General features: G+C 41.7%; 1 protein-coding gene across 3 annotated transcripts in view; it reads left to right on the top strand.

Moving 5' to 3' along the window:
• The window catches only part of PDGFRA (platelet derived growth factor receptor alpha), a 47,902-nt gene extending 32,588 nt beyond the window's left edge, over window positions 1–15,314 (top strand). For all 3 annotated transcript variants that reach the window (XM_048848281.2, XM_048848280.2, XM_048848282.2), the window contains exons 14-23: window positions 58–168; window positions 488–641; window positions 1,149–1,315; window positions 2,889–3,004; window positions 3,430–3,552; window positions 4,149–4,260; window positions 7,124–7,223; window positions 7,347–7,452; window positions 9,210–9,445; window positions 11,693–15,314. In XM_048848281.2, coding sequence (XP_048704238.1) covers window positions 58–168; window positions 488–641; window positions 1,149–1,315; window positions 2,889–3,004; window positions 3,430–3,552; window positions 4,149–4,260; window positions 7,124–7,223; window positions 7,347–7,452; window positions 9,210–9,445; window positions 11,693–11,840 — 1,373 coding nt within the window. In that variant the 3' untranslated portion in view covers window positions 11,841–15,314. The remainder of the gene's footprint in view (window positions 1–57; window positions 169–487; window positions 642–1,148; window positions 1,316–2,888; window positions 3,005–3,429; window positions 3,553–4,148; window positions 4,261–7,123; window positions 7,224–7,346; window positions 7,453–9,209; window positions 9,446–11,692) is intronic.
• The last annotated feature ends 3,973 nt before the right edge of the window (window positions 15,315–19,287 follow it).

Genomic DNA, 19,287 nt, shown 5'->3' with positions numbered 1-19,287 from the left:
CATTTTTCAAGAACAAGGATCATTGACCATTAACTGAACTATTTATTTTTCTGACAGCCACAGCTAGATCCAGTGAAAAACAGGCACTAATGTCTGAACTGAAGATAATGACACATCTTGGGCCCCATTTGAACATTGTGAATCTCTTAGGAGCTTGTACTAAATCAGGTAGGTTTGTCTAACACAATATCAATGTTTGCCAAGCAACTAAAATTGAGCCTGTAACCACCCCAAATTAGAATGTGCCAAGCAACTAAAATTTAGCATTTAACGTAGCCTATATGTTGAGCAAGTACTTTTAAAAATAAATGTGAGTAAATGGATGCCTGATAAAACTGCCTATACATACTAGTAGTTATACTCACTGCTCAACAAACTGACATGCATAATCCTTAACACTCTGTCCCCTGTATATTTAGTTTTCCATTATCTTTTCATTGACATATATTTTTTATCATCAAGGTATTATTTTGCCTTCTTTCATTAGGTCCAATTTACATCATTACTGAATACTGCTTTTATGGGGATTTGGTAAACTACCTGCATAAAAACAGGGATAATTTCCTGAGCCGACATCCAGAAAAGCCAAAGAAGGACTTGGACATTTTTGGGATGAACCCAGCTGATGAAAGCACAAGAAGGTGGGAAAGGACAAAAAGGATTATAGTTTGCCCATTAAGGGCATGATGTTACAATGCAAATCTTCGTTTAGGCAAATAGCCCCATTGACTTGGCTATATGGGTTTTCTTGGCAGGACTGGGCCCTATGAAAATTGTCTGAATGAATGGTGTACTTTGATCAACTGTAATATTTAAAATAAATGCCACAGGCAATAATATTAGCTGAGTTCCTGCAACTCCCATTGAGTTCAGTGGGATGTGTGAGTGCTCAGCATTTGTGGAAATCAGATACTTATGTTTAGACTCCTCTATCCATATTTAGACACGTAATTTCGGCACTCCGCTTTGAAAATATTGGGCATGTTTTTTATTTATTACCATGAGAAGTAATTTTTTATACTTCTATACATCAGAGTGACATGAACAACGCCACAATGAACTATGACCCAGAAGCAGAACCATGAAGATGCCATGTGAAATATGAACCAAATCACTGGGCAATATTTTTTATTTGTTTATTATTTCAGTTATGTCATTTTATCCTTTGAAAACAATGGAGAATACATGGACATGAAACAAGCTGATACGACTCAGTATGTGCCAATGTTGGAACGGAAGGAGGGTTCTAAGTATTCGGATATCCAGAGATCAATGTATGATCGGCCTGCTTCATATAAGAAAAAATCTGTGTCAGGTAACTGCATTCATTGTTGTTAAAAACCATTCCTTCAGAAATGCTTGTTACCTCTGCCCTCCAGTGGAAGGAATTAGAACTACTCCAATATCTGTGGCAAGCTTCCTACGGCTTACCAGGGAGAAAGATTCTCCTTTAGCTCAAGTGATAAGCGCCTATGCTTGTGGAGCAAGAATAATGGAGTTTTATCTTTGCTGCTTCTGCTGTGAAGTTCTCAGCAGCCCTGGTGTGTAGCATGGTGACACTTAGGGCTGGTCTACCTACAGCCACGATCGATGCTCTGAGATCCATCCACCAGCGGTTGATTTAGCGGTTCTAGTGAAGCCCGCCAAATCGACAGCAGATCGCTCTCCAATCTACCCCTGTACTCTACCCCTGACAAGAAGAGTAAGGTAAGTCGACGGGAGAGTTTCTCCCGTCGACCCTGCGGTAACGCAACCTAAGGTACATTGACTCCAGCTACGTTATTCATAGAATCATAGAATATTAGGGTTGGAAGGGACCTCAGGAGGTCATCTAGTCCAACCCTCTACTCAAGGCAGGACCAACACCAACAAAATCATCCCAGGAAGGGCTTTATCAAGCCTGGCCTTACTGACGTAGCTGGAGTTGCATAGCATAGGTCGACTTACCGCAGTAGTGTAGACATAGCCTCAGAGTCTTAAGTGGCAAAGGTATTGTTACTTTTGTATGTTTTGCAAGATTCTGATCAATGTGACAGTAATAATTAATAATAATAATAATAATTAATGAATAATTTTTCTTTCTCTGTTTCCACTTTCATTAACTGACACTTATGAAAAGGAAAAAAATTCCAGATGCTTTTCTGGATTATGTAACAGGGTGATGAAGGGCAACACATCCCTTTCCTTTCCCCTTTTCTCAGAAACTCAAAGCATTGCTTCCAAAAGAGGCTTGCTCACTTCTGGCTCTAGGCCTGAGGTCCTGAATCATTTGCAGACCCAGAGTTAGTTGGCAGACCAGTGCACTGCTGCTTTGCTCAGGGCCAGGAGGGGTAAATGAATAGCCTAGTCTGCTCTTTGCTGTCATTTTTTTTTGTTAAAAAAAGAATGATTGCCATAGAATTCCTGATCCTCCAGTGACAGTACTGGACATGTCCCAATGCATACTTGCTGAGAAACATAACAGCGCTCAGCAAAACTGAAATGGTCAAAAATGTACAAAAGTTTTAATGGCATTACCGTCTCTAAATCAATGTCTTGTTTCTAACCACATGTCAAATAGTAAGAACAACTCACGTAATGTAAGTGGCCCTTTCTAACTTAGCCGTTTTCTACAATCCCCTGTAAAAAAAAGTCTATATACAGAATACAAACAAAAACTATATTTAGTATTAGATGTTTTTTCTTTTTTTAAGGAATGCAGTCTGTATTAGTGACTGATGCAAACATGCAACGGGATTATTTATTCCGAAAAGATGGTTTTGGGCCACGATACTCTGCTAAAGTCATCACCTCAGAAGCATAGAAGGTAGAAAGAACTGGGCACTGGTTTCATGGCCTGAATACACTTTTATAACACAAGCATATTTTCCCTCCGCCTTTTTCAACAGAACCAGAAGTCAAAAACCTGCTTTCTGACGACAATTCTGACAGCCTCAGTTTGCTCGATTTACTAAGCTTCATGTACCAAGTTGCACGGGGGATGGAGTTCTTGGCTTCTAAAAATGTAAGTGCCATGAGGAACCAAATAGAAATGGCCTAGTCTTTTTTGGATTTAAAAACCACAACATGGAAGAGTGCCCTTTTAGGGTTCTAGGCATCCTCTCCATTCACTAGAAACACAAGACAAAAGTGATTACAAAACCAAAAGAGCAGCATTTTTCTTCCCCTACCCCATGTCAGCCACCAGTCAGAATAGCCACTTTAAAGCAGAGCTTTCTCACCCCACACTTTCCCAGCTGACAAGGCCCATCCCCTCCCACAACTGCCCTTCGTGAACGCTGGCTCAATAGGTCGTCCAATTTAAACTGCGCAAAGTCAACAAATTTTGTTTGTTTTTTTTCCTTCAGGGAGGGGACAGTGCATTCCAAAAGAAATGGGCCTTCATGGGAATTGGTATCTCTGTAAATGACTTATTATCTCTCCATGCAGTGTGTGCACCGTGACTTGGCAGCTCGTAATGTCCTTCTGGCTCAAGGAAAAATTGTGAAGATCTGTGACTTTGGTCTGGCTAGGGACATCATGCATGATTCCAACTATGTCTCCAAAGGCAGCGTATGTACTTGTTTAATCTTTTTATTTCAGTATTTAATTGAGATAAGTGTCAGTATAATACTCTTGTTAAGGTTCTTCTGGTCAGTGTTTGGTTACACTAATGGACAGTTGGATGAAAACAAGAGAAACAATTTTTTTTTTTTCAGTTAATTCACATGACTTCACAAAGTCTGTTTGAAAGATGAAGAGTCCTTGGCCAGAACTAGTATTTTGCAGGATAAGATTTTAACTGGCAAGTTTTGTGACTGGATGAATTACTAAGGGAATGCTATTGTGATGTAGCATAACATAGCAGTCAGTGACATATTTGCATAAGCAAATCACCAGTGTACCTCCCATATCATGTCCACAAATCAACTGAGTCGCTTGCTAATAATTTAGCAATTCAGATATTCCTGGATTAGTTAGTCTGAGGAGTAAGTAGAAGCTTTGCTCATAGTCCTGTAACCTCTTCATATTTCCTTGAATAAAAAATATTACTAACTACTTTAGCAAATGTGCATTTATTAAGGCAAACCTTCTTCCTACTGTCAAATGATACATCTGCTGTACTGAGCAGGATTTCTGTAATGATTAATATGTTTATTTTGTTGCAGACTTTTCTCCCAGTGAAATGGATGGCACCTGAAAGCATTTTTGACAATTTGTACACAACATTAAGTGATGTCTGGTCTTATGGCATTCTGCTGTGGGAGATATTTTCTCTTGGTATGTACTATGAGCACTTCTTTACATGCAGTAATTAAGTTGGTTGAGTTCATGCTACATTAAAATAAGAACTGTAAATACTATTGTGACAACAAACTACAGGTGTGAATTGTTGTTATTATTTCTATTGGATATTACTGGGATCAGAGTCCCATTGTGTAAGGTGCTATGCAGACATGAAGTAAAAAGACAGTCCCTGTCCCAGAGAACTGACCATATTGGTTTATGACAAGGTGGGCAGGTTGAAGGCTGGTGCTGTTGATTGCTGCTGACTTTGAGTTGGCTGCTAGTGAGCTGAAAGCCATCCTTGTCTCATTTACTTCCATTTACTGGACCAAAGGAGAGGGGCAGACTGCATGCTGGGCTCTGGGAAACTTTCCTAGGCTGAAGGAGGTTTAAAGCAAACATGCTCTGGGCAGCAGGGCTACTGGAGCTGGCTGTTTGCACTGGCAGTTCCAAGCAGCAGCAGTCACCAAAGCACAGCTGCACCAGGCATTCCAGTGATTCACTTCAAGTCTGGTAGGAAGAGACCGGATTACATGAGTCTGCCTGAAATTACAATGATGAGAGCAGACTACAACTGTGTAATCCCTATTAAAGAGCCCTAGGCTCACCACATGACAATATCCCTTAAAATGAGCAGAGACTGTTAAACTCTAGAATGGCTTGTCACATAAATACTTCTTAAAACAGCAACAGATGCACGTCTATCAACTGTGTTTATACGGTCCCCAGCACCTTAGTACTTAAGTTTCTCACAATCTTTTAAGATTTCCCAGCACTGCTGTGAGGTAGGGCTGTATTATAACCCCCATTTTTCAGATGGGCAACTGAGGCCCTGATCCTCAAATGTATTTAGGTGCCTAAATTCTTTTTAAATCAGTGGGAGTTAGGCCCCTAAATACTTTGATCTGGGCCAGAGAGACTAATGCTATGTCTACACTGCCCTGCAATGTACCAAAGTGCTGCACTGTAACCCCCCTACATGAATGCTGCAGGTGCAAACTAAAAGGTTCCTAGGCTGCGTTAATGTAATCCTGCAGCGGAGGGCCTATGACACACAGTGGGGCAGTTCTGAGGATAGTGGTGTTCAAACACAATAAGATCATTGCAATATAATATCTCTCTCTCAGGTAGTCCTAACTCATCCATGTCTATAGTGTCCTAGCACCATCTCTATATGTGCTTACATTAATCATTAATATGAACTAGGAACTTTTTAGTTTGCACCTGCAGCATCCACACATGGGAGTTACAGCACAGCACTTTGGAGTGCACTGCTATTCACACCCCCAAAGTCTGAACTGCAGGACATTGTAGAGAAGCCCTAAGAGACTTGCTGAAAGTCACCCAGAAAGTCTGTGGCAGAACAGGGAAGTGAACCTGGGCCACCCAACCCCAGGCTACTACCTGTACCATTGCACTGTCTTTCCTTTCTCTCTCCTAGCATAATAAACTTCACAAATATTGCAGATTGATTTTTCTGTAAAGTAGGGCCTGTTACAATTGTTCCTAAAAGACATTTCACATAAAACTGTTGACCATATTAAGCTCTCTTTCTGCAGGACATTAATGTGAGCTCTGGCATGTGTATTTATTTATTTGTATTACTGAAGCACCTTGGAACCTCAATCATGGGCCCCTTTGTGTTAGGAGCTGTACAAACACAGGGCATTAAAGTCATGCTCTGGTTCTATAGAAGAACAGTTTCCAAAGATGTACATCAGAACCTCAACAACTCACGCTAGTCCTGGGGAGAGCCATTATGAATAACTGAATTTTGTAAAGGGCCAGATTCTGCCAGAGTAACGCATGTTGAGTGGTTTCTATTGAGTGCTGAGCTGTTGACATCAATTCCAATGGGATGCCACATGGAGTAATGTGCTGTTCAATGTCAGTAAAAGTGGCAGAACATTGCCCAAAGTGAAAAAATGCAATAAAAATAATCATGGATAATGCATCATGAAATGTACTTTGTTCATTAATTTTGTCAGCTGTAGTTTGGCTTTAATTAATTCTGATAACACTTCATAATATAGTGTTACCCCTTTTGGGCCTGAGCTCTTAGCCAATATTCAGGGCCAGCACCCACTTGATATTGACAACTTGTAGCATAACAACACTAATCCAATTTTTTTCACAGGCAGAGCTTTCATCCAGGCAGATACATTTAGAATAAAAAACATATAAAACATCTGCTGACAAGTAAAAGCCAATAAAAAGAACAGATATTGTACTAGTAAATATACTGTAGCATATGCTGTATAAATAACAAAACCTTCCCAGTACGTTAATACACGTTTTTATAGCACCTGGCAAAATTGGACTCTAATCTCAGTTGGGGCCTTGGAGCATTACAAGCAACCAATTATAATAGGAATAATGAAATCTCACTACAGTGTCCTGCTATTACATCTCTGTTGAGAGATGGAGAGACAACAGAGATTATGAATTATTTTTTATTTAATTTTCAGATTTAGAGCATCAATCCCTAACTCCTGACATATCAGAAGATTTAAAAAGAACAGCATCCAGTTCAGAAATCCAGTACATTGATTAAAGAGCCTTAGAAAAGCCACCTCAACTCCCACCTCCCCAAATCTAGCTCACACTCAGCACTTTCCAAAATTTCAGATAGCAACTAATGCAGAAAATATTAATCAGACACATGAATTGAGCATCATCATAACCCCCCACTCCAATCTCCATGTCCAGCTCATCAAATACCCAGCGGAAGAAATTTGTGGTTTAATGAAGGTCTGCTGGCTGTTTGGTTTTTCGTATATTTAGTCGTGGCTTATTATAACATTGGAAGTATTCAAATAATGTAAAAGAGCCACTTTTGTTGCCTTTTACCATTAAGGTGGCACACCATACCCTGGCATGATGGTTGATTCTTCTTTCTACAACAAGATAAAAAGTGGCTACCGAATGGCAAAACCTGACCATGCTACCAGTGAAGTGTACGTATGCTCTTTTTTGTTTCTCCAATACCAAAACCTACCTCCAGTTGATTTTGTTTTTGTTTCTCTGGCCGTTGATTTTCAACTTCCAGCTGATGAAACTGGTTTCCGTCTTATTTGCAGGTATGAGATTATGGTGAAATGTTGGAACAGCGAACCGGAGAAAAGACCTTCTTTTTACCATTTGAGTGAAATTGTGGAGAATCTGTTGCCTGGCGAGTACAAGAAGGTTTGTTCTCTGGAATTTCCATTGCATTTTGTATCTGTTCCCAGAGGAGTTGTAATTTAGCTGCTCAGGTCATCTGTGCAGTAAGCATGTCATTAAGCCATGTGAATGAAATGCTTCAGATATGCTGTTGCAGTGTATAAGAGACTATAAGGCTATAAAACTAAGGTTGCTGGTGGTAACCAATTTACACTATTACATAAGGGACACCACTCTCCATTTCCTGTAGGCCCATTATCATCTTAATCCTTCTGTTAACCACAGAGCTGGCCCTACACATTTGCATAGGATTTTTTCAGAAAATGTAAAAATCCTAAAAAAGGCACCAATTCCCCTGTGTGTATAATCTCCCCCAGCCTCCATCAACCCATTCTCCCCAGCTTGAACCTTGATGCCTAGGCACTAATGATTCCAGTTCACACACACACACACACTCCTATCACTCACTCCTGCTTCCCATGCACCGAGCATTTATTAGTGGGTTCCCCCACATGTACATACTTCTGCTTTCCCCCAGCCTTCACTCACTCTTGCCCCTCCATTCTAGGGTGACCAGATAGCCAGTGTGAAAAGTCAGGACGGGGTAGTGGTGGGGGTAATAGGAGCCTATATAAGACAAAGCCCTGAATATTGGGACTGTCCCTATAATATCAGGACATCTAGTCACCCTACTCCATTCGCTTCTGCTGTTCACCCTCACTCCTGTGCCTCCATAAACCTGCTCCTCACTTCTTCACCCCACAACTACCCATTCATTTTTCACTGATGGGCCTCTTACCCCACAATATTCATCCCTTATTGCTGGTCCTCTACCACCCCATACATCATCCATGCTTCTCTGTATACTTCCCAGCCCCTCATTCCTGAGCCCCTGCAAACTCACAGATGTCTGAATCCCTCTTCTTCCTCTTCACAGACCTATTCATTATTTCTGCCCCTCCTCAACACACACACACCCCTCACTTGCCCACCATCTTTGGCTCCATTTGCATACAGCCACACTTCCTGGGCCTCACCCAATGGAGTGAGAGAGGAGAGGAATTCATCATCTCGCCAGCAGGAATATCTTCTCATTTCTTCTTTGGAGAAGGTGCCAGATCTGGTCAGTAGACTCAACGGAAGGGTAGCTGCCAGGAGCCAGAGGAATTTACTCCTGCTCCCTACTCAGGGAAGGGGAGAGAACCAATGGGGATCTTCATTGTCACTCCTCATTAGCTTAGAGGAACGAGGGCAGGTGGAAGAGCTCCGCACACAGAAAATAGAAGGGAGAGAGATCACGCAGTGCAGTACTCCCTGATCCCCGCTGATCCCCAGCACTAATACTGAGTAACAGTCACATGGTAACCAGTCTCATGGCATACATGCACCTCTGAATAATTAAACTAACAACTCCCTGTTTGGATCCAGAGTTGCCTCTGAAAGATGCTGTCACTTTCCTGCAGAGATGTTAGTGCACCAAGGTGTGCACGCAGAGGTGTACAAACACTATTTTAAAATGAAACCCACCCAGCCATCTTTTAAATATTAGTAGCCTATGTGTATTATCAGGCCAGAGGCCCTGGTCCAAAGAAGCCTTGTAAAACACCTCAAATAAGCCTGCACAGCTCAGCGCAGGGCAATGGAGTTGCCCCTGCTCACACCAAAGCAGAGTGCCTCCCGTTTTGGTTTAGTTACGCAGCACAGCTAGTTGCAGCAGGTTGCTGAGGAGCGGACACCTTCTTGTACAGCCTCAAAGACCATTTTAAAATGAATCTTTTCAGAGCTATGAAAGGATTCATCTGGACTTCCTGAAAAGCGACCACCCAGCGGTCACACGCATGAGAGTGGACTGTGACAACACCTACATCGGTGTCACTTACAAGAATGAAGACAAGCTAAAGGACAGGGAGAGTGGATTTGATGAGCAGAGGTTGAGTGCTGACAGTGGCTACATCATCCCCCTGCCCGACATTGATCCCGTCTCCGAGGATGAACTCGGCAAAAGGAACAGGCACAGGTAGTTGCTGCTTACAGTACATTATGGGCCAGATTCTGTCATCCTCACGCACCCTTCTACTAGACTGGTCCAGATTCTGATATTCTTACTCTTCTTGAGTAGCACCTTACTAGAAAGATAGCCCACTGACTTCAGTGGGGCTACTTGTAGAGTTAGGTACTATTCATTATGAGTCAGGGTATAGAGCAGGGGTGGGCAAACTTTTTGGCCTGAGGGCCACATCAAGGTTCCAAAACTGTATGGAGGGCCGGGTAGGGAAGACTGTGCCTCCCCAAACCCTAGCCCTATGTGCCCCCCCACTTCCCACCCCCTGACTGCCCCCCTCAGAACCCCCAAACCATCCAACACCCCCTACTCCTTGTCCCGTGACCACCCCCTCCTGGGAACCCTTGCCCCTAACTGCCCCCCCCGGGATCCCACCCCCTATCCAACCCCCCCGCTCCCTGACTGCCCCGACCCCTATCCACACCCCCGCCCCCTGACAGGCCCCCCAGGACTCCACCCCCTATCCAACCCCCCCCGCTCCCTGACTGCCCCGACCCCTATCCACACCCAGGGCCGGCTCTACAGTTTTTGCCACCCCAAGCAGTGAAAAATGCCACCGTAGATGGCAAAGGGGAGAACCTGCCGCCGATTTGCCGCCCCGGCTGGCGGGACAGAGGGACTGCCGCCATGGAAACACTGCCGCTCCTTTCTAGCTGCCTCCCCAAGCACCTGCTTGGAACGCTGGTGCCTGGAGCCGGCCCTGTCCACACCCCCACCCCCTGACAGGTCCCCTGGAACTCCACCCCCTATCCAACCCCCCCTGCGAACATGGGCGGAGGACTCAGGAGGAGCAGGGGCAGCCGCACAGCTGGAGAGAAGCGGCAGTTTCCCCTTCAAAGCGCCGCTTCTCTCCGAAGGCGGCTGCGCAGCCGCCCTCCTGAGCCGTCCGCCTGCGTTCGCCGCGCTCCCGCCACCCGCACCGCCCACCTGCTCCCCTGAGGCTGCAGGTGAACCTCCCTTCCTGCTCTCCCCTGCCCCTGCAGGGCAGCCCCCTCCTGCACTGGTGGGGTGACACGCTGAAGCTGCGGGGGAGGGGCCAGGGGCAAGGCTCCCGGGCCAGGAGCTCAAGGGCCGGGCAGGGTGGTCCTGCAGGCCGAATGTGGCCTGCGGGCCGTAGTTTGCCCACCTCTGGTATAGAGTGCAGCTCTCTGTGACTAGCCCCAGTGATTTCAATGGGGCAGCCCATGAAGCCAGGTACTCGTTATGGCCTGGGACCTGCCTACGCAAGAGACCTCCTCTCTTGTACTGTACTGCCATAGAGAAGGGATCTGGCAGGATGTTACCCAGGAGGCCCCTCGCCTTTGGGGTTAACTTTCCAGCTTGGTCCAACATAACAAAATTGACTGGCCTTTGGGGCACATAGTAAGCCCCATTTGTTCATCTGGGAATGAGTGAGTTGGAACAGGATTTGAGGTACGTGAGGGATTGATTGATTTTATTTCAGAACGGCTGGTTCTTGTAATGGGGTTAGGCTATTTCAGAGGGGTTTTCTGTGATTTTTAATTGGTGACAGAGCTTTTGGATGGGATTCTTATCAGTGGATTCTTATCAATATAAATAGATACATAAATAAAATACCTAATGTGAATGAGGGTAGCTGAATGTAGCACAATGTGGCTAGCAGTATTTTCAGCTACATTCATTTAATACTCTGTTAATTATAAAGTTAAGATCCTAGGAGCCAAGTTTTTGTCCCTTTAGACTATTATCAAGAGAAACTGGAATGAGGTCATTTTTGACCATGGGGCAAGAGTTTCCAGGCCTGATCTAAGCCCTTATGGTCTCTGTTGTACCATCTTTTTCTTAAGCATCTCATTCCCTCTCTTTCCCAAGTTTTTCTAATTATCCATTTGCCACAGCAGTGTCTGATATTGGTTGGTGGGGACTTCTTTCAAGTCTAATGTTTCACTCATGAATACTGTATGGATGAGTTGGCAGGAGGCATTTTCAGGAAAGTGTGGTCAACTTGCTCCCTTGAATTCGAAAATGATTCATTATCCTCTGGTGACTTCCTCATACCAGATATCAATCACCCTAAGAAAAAGGTAGTTAGAGATCACCTAAGATAACCCAAGGTGCCAGAAGGTTGGTGCATAGATCCACTTCCAGGTAAATGAGTCAACTGTTAGAAATTCAAATATCATGTTTATTTCACTATTATTATTTCACTATTATAGCTCCTAGTTTCTTTGCCTCTTACAGTTCCCAGACATCTGAAGAAAGTGCCATTGAGACTGGTTCTAGCAGCTCTACCTTTATCAAGCGAGAGGATGAGACCATTGAGGACATTGACATGATGGATGACATTGGAATAGATTCCTCAGACCTGGTTGAAGACAGCTTCCTGTAATTCACATGGAATTAATGGATATCTTTGAGCTATGTCACAAGAGAAAGCTCGCCATGTGCTCTAAGGACTTTTTACTCTGTAGAGAAAACCACTTTATTGCAATACAAAGGATGTAAGGAAAGTAGAAATTTGTTCCCAGCGCACAGAGATCATCCTGAATATGAAAGAGTGGGACATGCTGAAGTCAGCTTTTCAGTGTTGCTTTTTGTAGTACTTCAGTAGCATCTCAGTGGTATTTGCAGTTTGAATAGGTAGAAGGACAAAGGCCATAAACAGACCAGTTCTGTGTTTCAAGGGCATTCCTGACTCCGATGGATAGAATTTCCACTGCAGCAAAACATCACCATTGTAATTATGTAAATAACTGTCTGCTCAAGGATCTTTTGAGGTGTGCATTGAATATATTCTGTGGACTTAGAAGAGATCACTCAAGATTTCTGTGTACTTTGCCCCTCAATCTCAGCTGCTGCTGAGCTATCATGTGAATGAAGTACATGCAAAAACCACTTTTGAAACTTAAAGGTACTGGAACTACATAACATTTTACTTTTCACAGTTAATGCAAATAAAAGGGAATAATAATAATAATTAATTAATTTAAAAGCCTTCTATAACAGGTGTTAGAAGCCTAGTGAATCTTTAACTATAGAAGATAGCTGTTTTCATAATACTACTGTCAGTAACACTAACTGTATAGTTTATAACTCATTGTCCTTCAGCAAAAGCACAGTTTTTAAAACTTTAAGTAGGTAAAGAGATTTAGGATTCAAAATGTTTATATGAAACAATTATTGTATTTGACTGTATACGATATAATAATTGCTCTGGTGAGCTAAAACTAGTTTCACTGTAGAAAAGAACTTTGTGTCTTCTAAGACGTGAAGAGTTAGATTTCCAGCATCAGATGAGTGGCTTTCCTAATCAGATGTTCTAAAAGCAATTAATCACCCTTTGATTTACTGAGGTTTTTTAAATTTAAAGCTATTTTTAAACCTTTCATTAATTTACACCATGTTTCCCAAGTTACTGTAAAAGGAAAGTATGACTAATCAATAGCGACATCATTGTTAGTATTTAAATAATATTTTGCACATCTATTCAAAAGAGAGCTTATTTTGGGGTCATATGTGAAAAACTGATTTGATATTTGAACTGTTCTGGAAGCAGACAAGGAAGTCTTGTTTCTTAGCCTGAGACTCCAGATTAAATGTGCAGTCATCATTTTGCAATACATTTTGTTATCTTAGTTTTCAGGTTTCAATAGAAGCAGAGGAAGCTGGCTCTGTTATCTTTACCAACCCTAACTATAAGACAGGTAATTGCTTTCAAGTGTGTTGCTTATTTTGGTCTGACTCCTTCACTTAGAAAAGAGGGAGTACAAAATTTAATCCACTCTTGGTTCTGCAACGTTTGTTGACATCATACGTATGTAGAATGTGCTATGATTGCTGCTGTCACTATACGATGTGTTATTGATATATGATGCTTTGGAAGTCTTACAGATGAAAATAAGATACCTGCCAGTTATGAGCCAAATCCTGTTTGGTGCTCAGCTTTTAAACTCAGTAGGAGTTGAGTGCACTGAGCACCTAACAGGAAGTTCTCAGTACCTGAAATGTCACAGTCAACACAAATGAGATCCAGACTCAAGCTTGTGAGGGAATTTTTTTCCTATTACATGTGGAAATTGGACCATCAGTGAGTGACTAAACAAAACAAAGTGACTGGATTCTGAATAACAAACTAAAACTAAACTTGAAGGACCAGTTAGGCCCTCAGAAACGCTGTGCACTTCCTCTTGACTTCACTTATTACGGAGAGTTGTGGGTGAGCAGAGGAGAGCAAAATGTGGTCCCAAATGTAGTACTGCCATTATTACAGACAAATCAGCATGGGTTTGAATTTCAGAATGTCACATGGCTAAGGCCACATGCAGTTATGGATGCAAATGAGGCATTTGCAAACAAAAGCTGGACAAATTCAAATTGGAAGTAAGGCACAGATTTTTACCAAGGAGGGTAATTAACCACTGGAAAAAACTACCAAGGGAAGTGATGGATTCTCAAGAGCTTGATGGCTTCAGATCAAGACTGGATGCCTTTGTGGACAATAGGCTTGAGGTAAACTCAAACTATGCTTTAGTCAAACACAAGTGAGTGGGCTCAACACAGGGGTAACTGGATGAAATTTAAGAGCCTGGGACATACCAGAAGTCAAACTAGATGACCTAATTTTCCCATCTGGCCTTAAACTCTATGAATCTATGAAACACAAGTGGCCTGTTAGATAGCTGAAGGGTCATTTGCACTTTTTATTTTGTGACAAGGCTGAGCCCTGGCAACTCTGGGCTTGCTATGTCAGTTATGAAAGTTAAAAAAAAAAAATGCTTGAGCCCTGGTACCTAATTGCCGGAGCCCCAGCACCTCTTTCATTACAAATTAAGGACTGGCCAATTGAGACCACAAATTTGTGGGTACAGTCACATAACTTCATGTTCAAATTAGGCAAGCATTTCTGCATATGACCCACATTTCATCGGATTTGAAAATCAGGCCTTGTAGGTTCAGTGATACCAAAAGATAGGTCACGTAACATTCTTATATTGTCTCCCTTCCTCTTGTTGGTTTCATTCTGAATCTCACAACACATCTTGGGACTGGACATATGCTTTAGATTGGCACCAAAATATTTACTGGCTATCCCGTCCCATTGCAATCGTAAGCCCCGCAGTCTTGCGAGGAGTTACATGCAGATGGAAGCCTGTTGTGCAGAACCCCATTGAAGAAAGTGGGGCTCAGTGCAGGTGAAGGGGTCTGTCCAACCACAGCTCATTGCAGGATTGGGGCCAGAGATATTCGCCTAGAAAAAATTATTTGGATTGTAGTATAATGGGGAGTTGTTTTGTTTTATGTTTTCAATATTGCAGATTTTTTTTCTTTTATGGCTTAATTTTGAGAAGCCACCAGAAGAGAAAGTCCCAATTCCTTCTGTATAATGACAATCAAAACTTTCCTATGAAACATAACTTCTTATTTTGAATGGCCAATCAAATCCTTAAAATTTGGGCTGCAACTTGTACAAAATGGTCCTATTATATGATGAAGGACGTAAGATATGGTGATGTTATACATCAATATGTATATATGTATTTTTATATAGACTTCTAGGATACTGCCAAAACATTTATGACAAGCTGTATCACTGCCTTTCTTTATATTTTTTTTAACTGTGATATAATCCACAGGCACGTTAACTGTTGCACTTTTGAATGTCCAAAAATTATATTTTAGAATAATAAAAAAAAAAGTATGTGTTTCCAAAGTGGTAGTGGTGTGAAGTGTTTGAAGAAGGGCTAACTGATATGAGTGACTGAAGGTACAACACATATTACATGTGCCCCTGTTCATATTTTTGTCTTAAATCCTGTAAATTAAGATCTCTATATTTCAATAAATGATATATAATTTAAGGCTATGTAGGGGTCTATACTCATTTAAAGATGATCACTTGATAATGAATCAGACTTGCTCCGTTTGTCAATGACATTTCCTTAATTGAGTTTTCTGCATGCCATGAAACACCAGGGATAAAAAGTATTTTGAGCCCCACAGGTGAGCGTAGGGCAAGGGGCTTGAGTGTCACATGACATTTGAAGTACGATGTACTCCCCCTTTAAAATGTAGCAAGAGCGCTATTCCAGCACCTGCTGCCAACTGCAGAATACAGACAAAAACGTGGAGGCCCAGCTGTTCTTCCAAGACAGCAAAACATCTCCACCGGGTGGGGGAGAGGGGGCCTGTGGAGTACTGGCCAGTATGGCAGCCGCTCATCCAGTTTAGCTCCCAAGCGAATGCTTGATTGGGATCCTGGCCTGCTCATCTGTGAGTGTGCTGCTGAAAAAGGTAAGATGCTTCCTGTGCTCTCCTCTTCCTCTCCACAAGGGTAGCTGCACAACACAGGAAAAGATTTTACCTCAAGTTTAAAAACCAACAAAAATAAAATACTGAAAACTGTAGGGCGGAGGTTTCCCACTAGCATTCTTGATGAATATGGGGATTGAGATGATACTACGTTTAGAAGTCTGTAGTGGCACTTCTCTGATGATGGCTAACTTTTTGAGCTTGTCCCGAGTTCAGTTTCATTTAGAACCAAACAAATGCCTCGCATGGGTCTATAGTCCCACACGACGTAACTTAGGACAACTGACATAATTGTGTCTGTTTCTTTAGAGGAATCCCCAGACTCCAGCATTACAGCTGTCAGATTTGCTCCTTCTCTCAGTGAAGTCTGTTGCAGTTTGCCATAGATTTCAATGGCAGCTAGCTAGGGCCCAGGTGTGGAAAAATATCAGTTACAGGAATTCAGACTTGCAACCTCCTGTTTGTTGCTTCTGCCCATATTAGATGAACTCTGAGTACCATATCAACTATCTATTGAATCAGATTCTCATAGAGCAAGAGAACACTTTATTTCGCTACAAACAGCGCATAGACAGCCCCGAAAATGTTTCAGGCACTCCCTAGGTCCTAAATTCATGGTACAAGCCGCAGCAATGGGCCTCACTTACTTTGCTCTTGTCATAAGGGAGCTTGTCTTAAACAGAATGCTGCTTAGGCCCAACTGTAAGGAAGACGGGTTCACTATGTATTCATCCTGCAATTTATGCCTTTGCTGCTAACCCCTCCCAGTTCTATTTTCACCTTCTGGAAAGTCAGCAAATACACATTCAAAATAAGAATTTTCTTCCCTCCTGATATTCGGTAAATGTTGGCTAGAACTGAACAGTAAGTCGGTTGGCAGAAAGTGATCTGCACCGTAGCTTGAATCCTTACTTATGTGAGGCGTCTCCTGACTCACTTGAGTTAAGCTTTGCAAGGTCAGGCCCTCTGTTTGTAGCAGGGAATTATGCTTTAAAGAGTATAAACTGATGCTTAATCAGAGTAAAATCATCTCAACTGCCAAAAAGAAATAAGTGTAAGAGACTATTTGCTCTGGATTTAATAAGTGCGGTACACACATCTGTTGCCACTAGCCCATAAATTTAAAGCTTAAAATCAGACCACACTTTGCAGCATTAATCAACTTCATACACTCATAAACATTATGATTTGATGATTGATATATATGTACCATAGACTTTTCCTTCAGTAATTATTAGGGTTGTCAAGTGATTAAAAGCATTAATCATGATTAATCGTGCGATTAATTGTGCTGTTAAACAATAAGAGAATACCATTTATTTAAATATTTTTGGATGTTTTCTACATTTTCAAATATATTGATTTTAATTACAACACAGAATACAAAATGTACAGTGCTCAATTTATTTTTGATTACAAATATTTGCACTGTAAAAAAACAAAGGAAATAGTATTTTTCAATTCCCCCATTACAAGTACCATAGTGCAATCTCTTTATCATGAAAGTTGAACTTACAAATGTAGAATTATGTACAAAAAACCCTGCATTCAAAAATAAAACAATGTAAAACTTTAGAGCCAACAGTCCACTCAGTCCTACTTCTTGTTCAGCCAAACAAATTTATTTACATTTGCAGGAGATAATGCTGCCCACTTCTTGTTTACAGTGTCACCTGAAAGTGAGAACAGGTGTTCTCATGATACTGTCATAGCCAGCGTCGCAAGATATTTACGTGCCAGATTCATATGTCCCTTCATGCTTCAACCACCATTCCAGAGTACATGCGTCCATGCTGATGATGGGTTCTGCTCGATAATGATTCAAAATAGTGCGGTCCGACCTATGTTCATTTTCATCATCTGAGTCAGATACCACCAGGAGAAGATTGATTTTCTTTTTTGGTGGTCCGGGTTCTGCAGTTTATGCATTGGAGTATTGGTCTTTTAAGACATCTGAAAGCATGCTCCATGCCTCATCCCTCTCAGATTTTAGAAGGCACTTCAGATTCTTAAACCTTGGGTCGCATGCTGTATCTATCCTTAGAAATCTCACATTGGTACCTTCTTTGCATTTTGTCAAATCTGCAGTGAAAGTGTTCTTAAAATGAATAACATGTGCTGGGTCATCATCCGAGACTGCTGTAACATGAAATATACTGCAGAATGCAGGTAAAACAGAGCAGGAGGCATACAATTCTCCCCTCAATGAGCGTCATCAGCACGGAAGCATGTCCTCTGGAATGGTGGCCGAAGAATGAAGGGGCATACGAATGTTTAGCATATCTGGCACGTAAATACCTTACAGTGCTGGTTACAAAAGTGCCATGCAAATGCCTGTTCTCACTTTCAGGTGACATTGTAAATAAGAGGCAGGCAGCATTATCTCCCGTAAATGTAAACAAACTTGTTTCTCTTAGTGATTGGCTGAACAAGAAGTAGGACTGAGTGGACTTGTAGGCGCTGAAGTTTTACACTATTTTGTTTTTGAGTACAGTTATGTAACAAAAAATAAACATTTGTAAGTTGCCCTGTCACAATAAAGAGATTGCACTTCAGTACTTGTATGAGGTGAATTGAAAAATAGTATTTCTTTTGTTTATCATTTTTGCAGTGCAAATATTTGTAATAAAAAATAATAAAAGTGAGCACTGTACACTTTGCATTCTGTGTTGTAATTGAAATAAATATATTTGAAAATGTAGAAAAACATGCACAAATATTTAATAAATTTCAATTGGGATTCTATCGTTTAATAGTGTGACTCAAACTGATTAATCGTGATTTAAAAAATTAATCACGAGTTTACTGTGATTAATCGACAGCCCTAGTAATTATTAAATTATATCACTTCTGAAAAGTGTATTCATACCAGGTGTGTAATGTGTGGTACTCTCTTCAGTTTGGTGTTTAAATACATAATGATAAATGTATCAAAGATATGTGATTATATTCCATGTTGTGGGATACAAGCTTGTTCCCTGCTCTGGTTAGCATGTGGTCATTGATATTTATTTACTAACGCTTTAACCTGTTATGAGAAGTGCTACTTTACTATATCATTGACTTAATAATTCCCCTCTGCAGCATGTGGGGGTGGGCTACAGCTAACTATAACTATAACCCATATCCACCAAAATTAGGAGCCCCAAATATACCATCTCCCAGTGATTCCCTTTCATAGATTCATAGATTCATAGATATTTAGGCCAGAAGGGACCATTATGATCATCTAGTCTGACCTCCTGCACAATGCAGGCCACAGAATTTCACCCACCACTCCTAAAAAAGACCTCACATCTATATCTGTGCTATTGAAGTCCCCAAATTGTAGTTTGAAGACCTCAAGGAGCAGAGAATCCTCCAGCAAGTGACCCGTGCCCCATGCTACAGAGGAAGGCGAAAAACCTCCAGGGCCTTCCAATCTGCCCTGGAGGAAAATTCCTTCCCGACCCCAAATATGGCGATCAGCTAAACCCTGAGCATATGGGCAAGATTCATCAGCCAGATACTACAGAAAATTCCTTCCC

The sequence above is a fragment of the Caretta caretta genome, chromosome 4 (assembly GCF_965140235.1).
Source record: "Caretta caretta isolate rCarCar2 chromosome 4, rCarCar1.hap1, whole genome shotgun sequence".
In the NCBI taxonomy this organism is placed as follows: Eukaryota; Metazoa; Chordata; order Testudines; family Cheloniidae; genus Caretta; species Caretta caretta.
The sequence above is the reverse complement of the archived record's forward strand: the minus strand, read 5'-3'. Positions and strand labels throughout refer to the sequence as shown.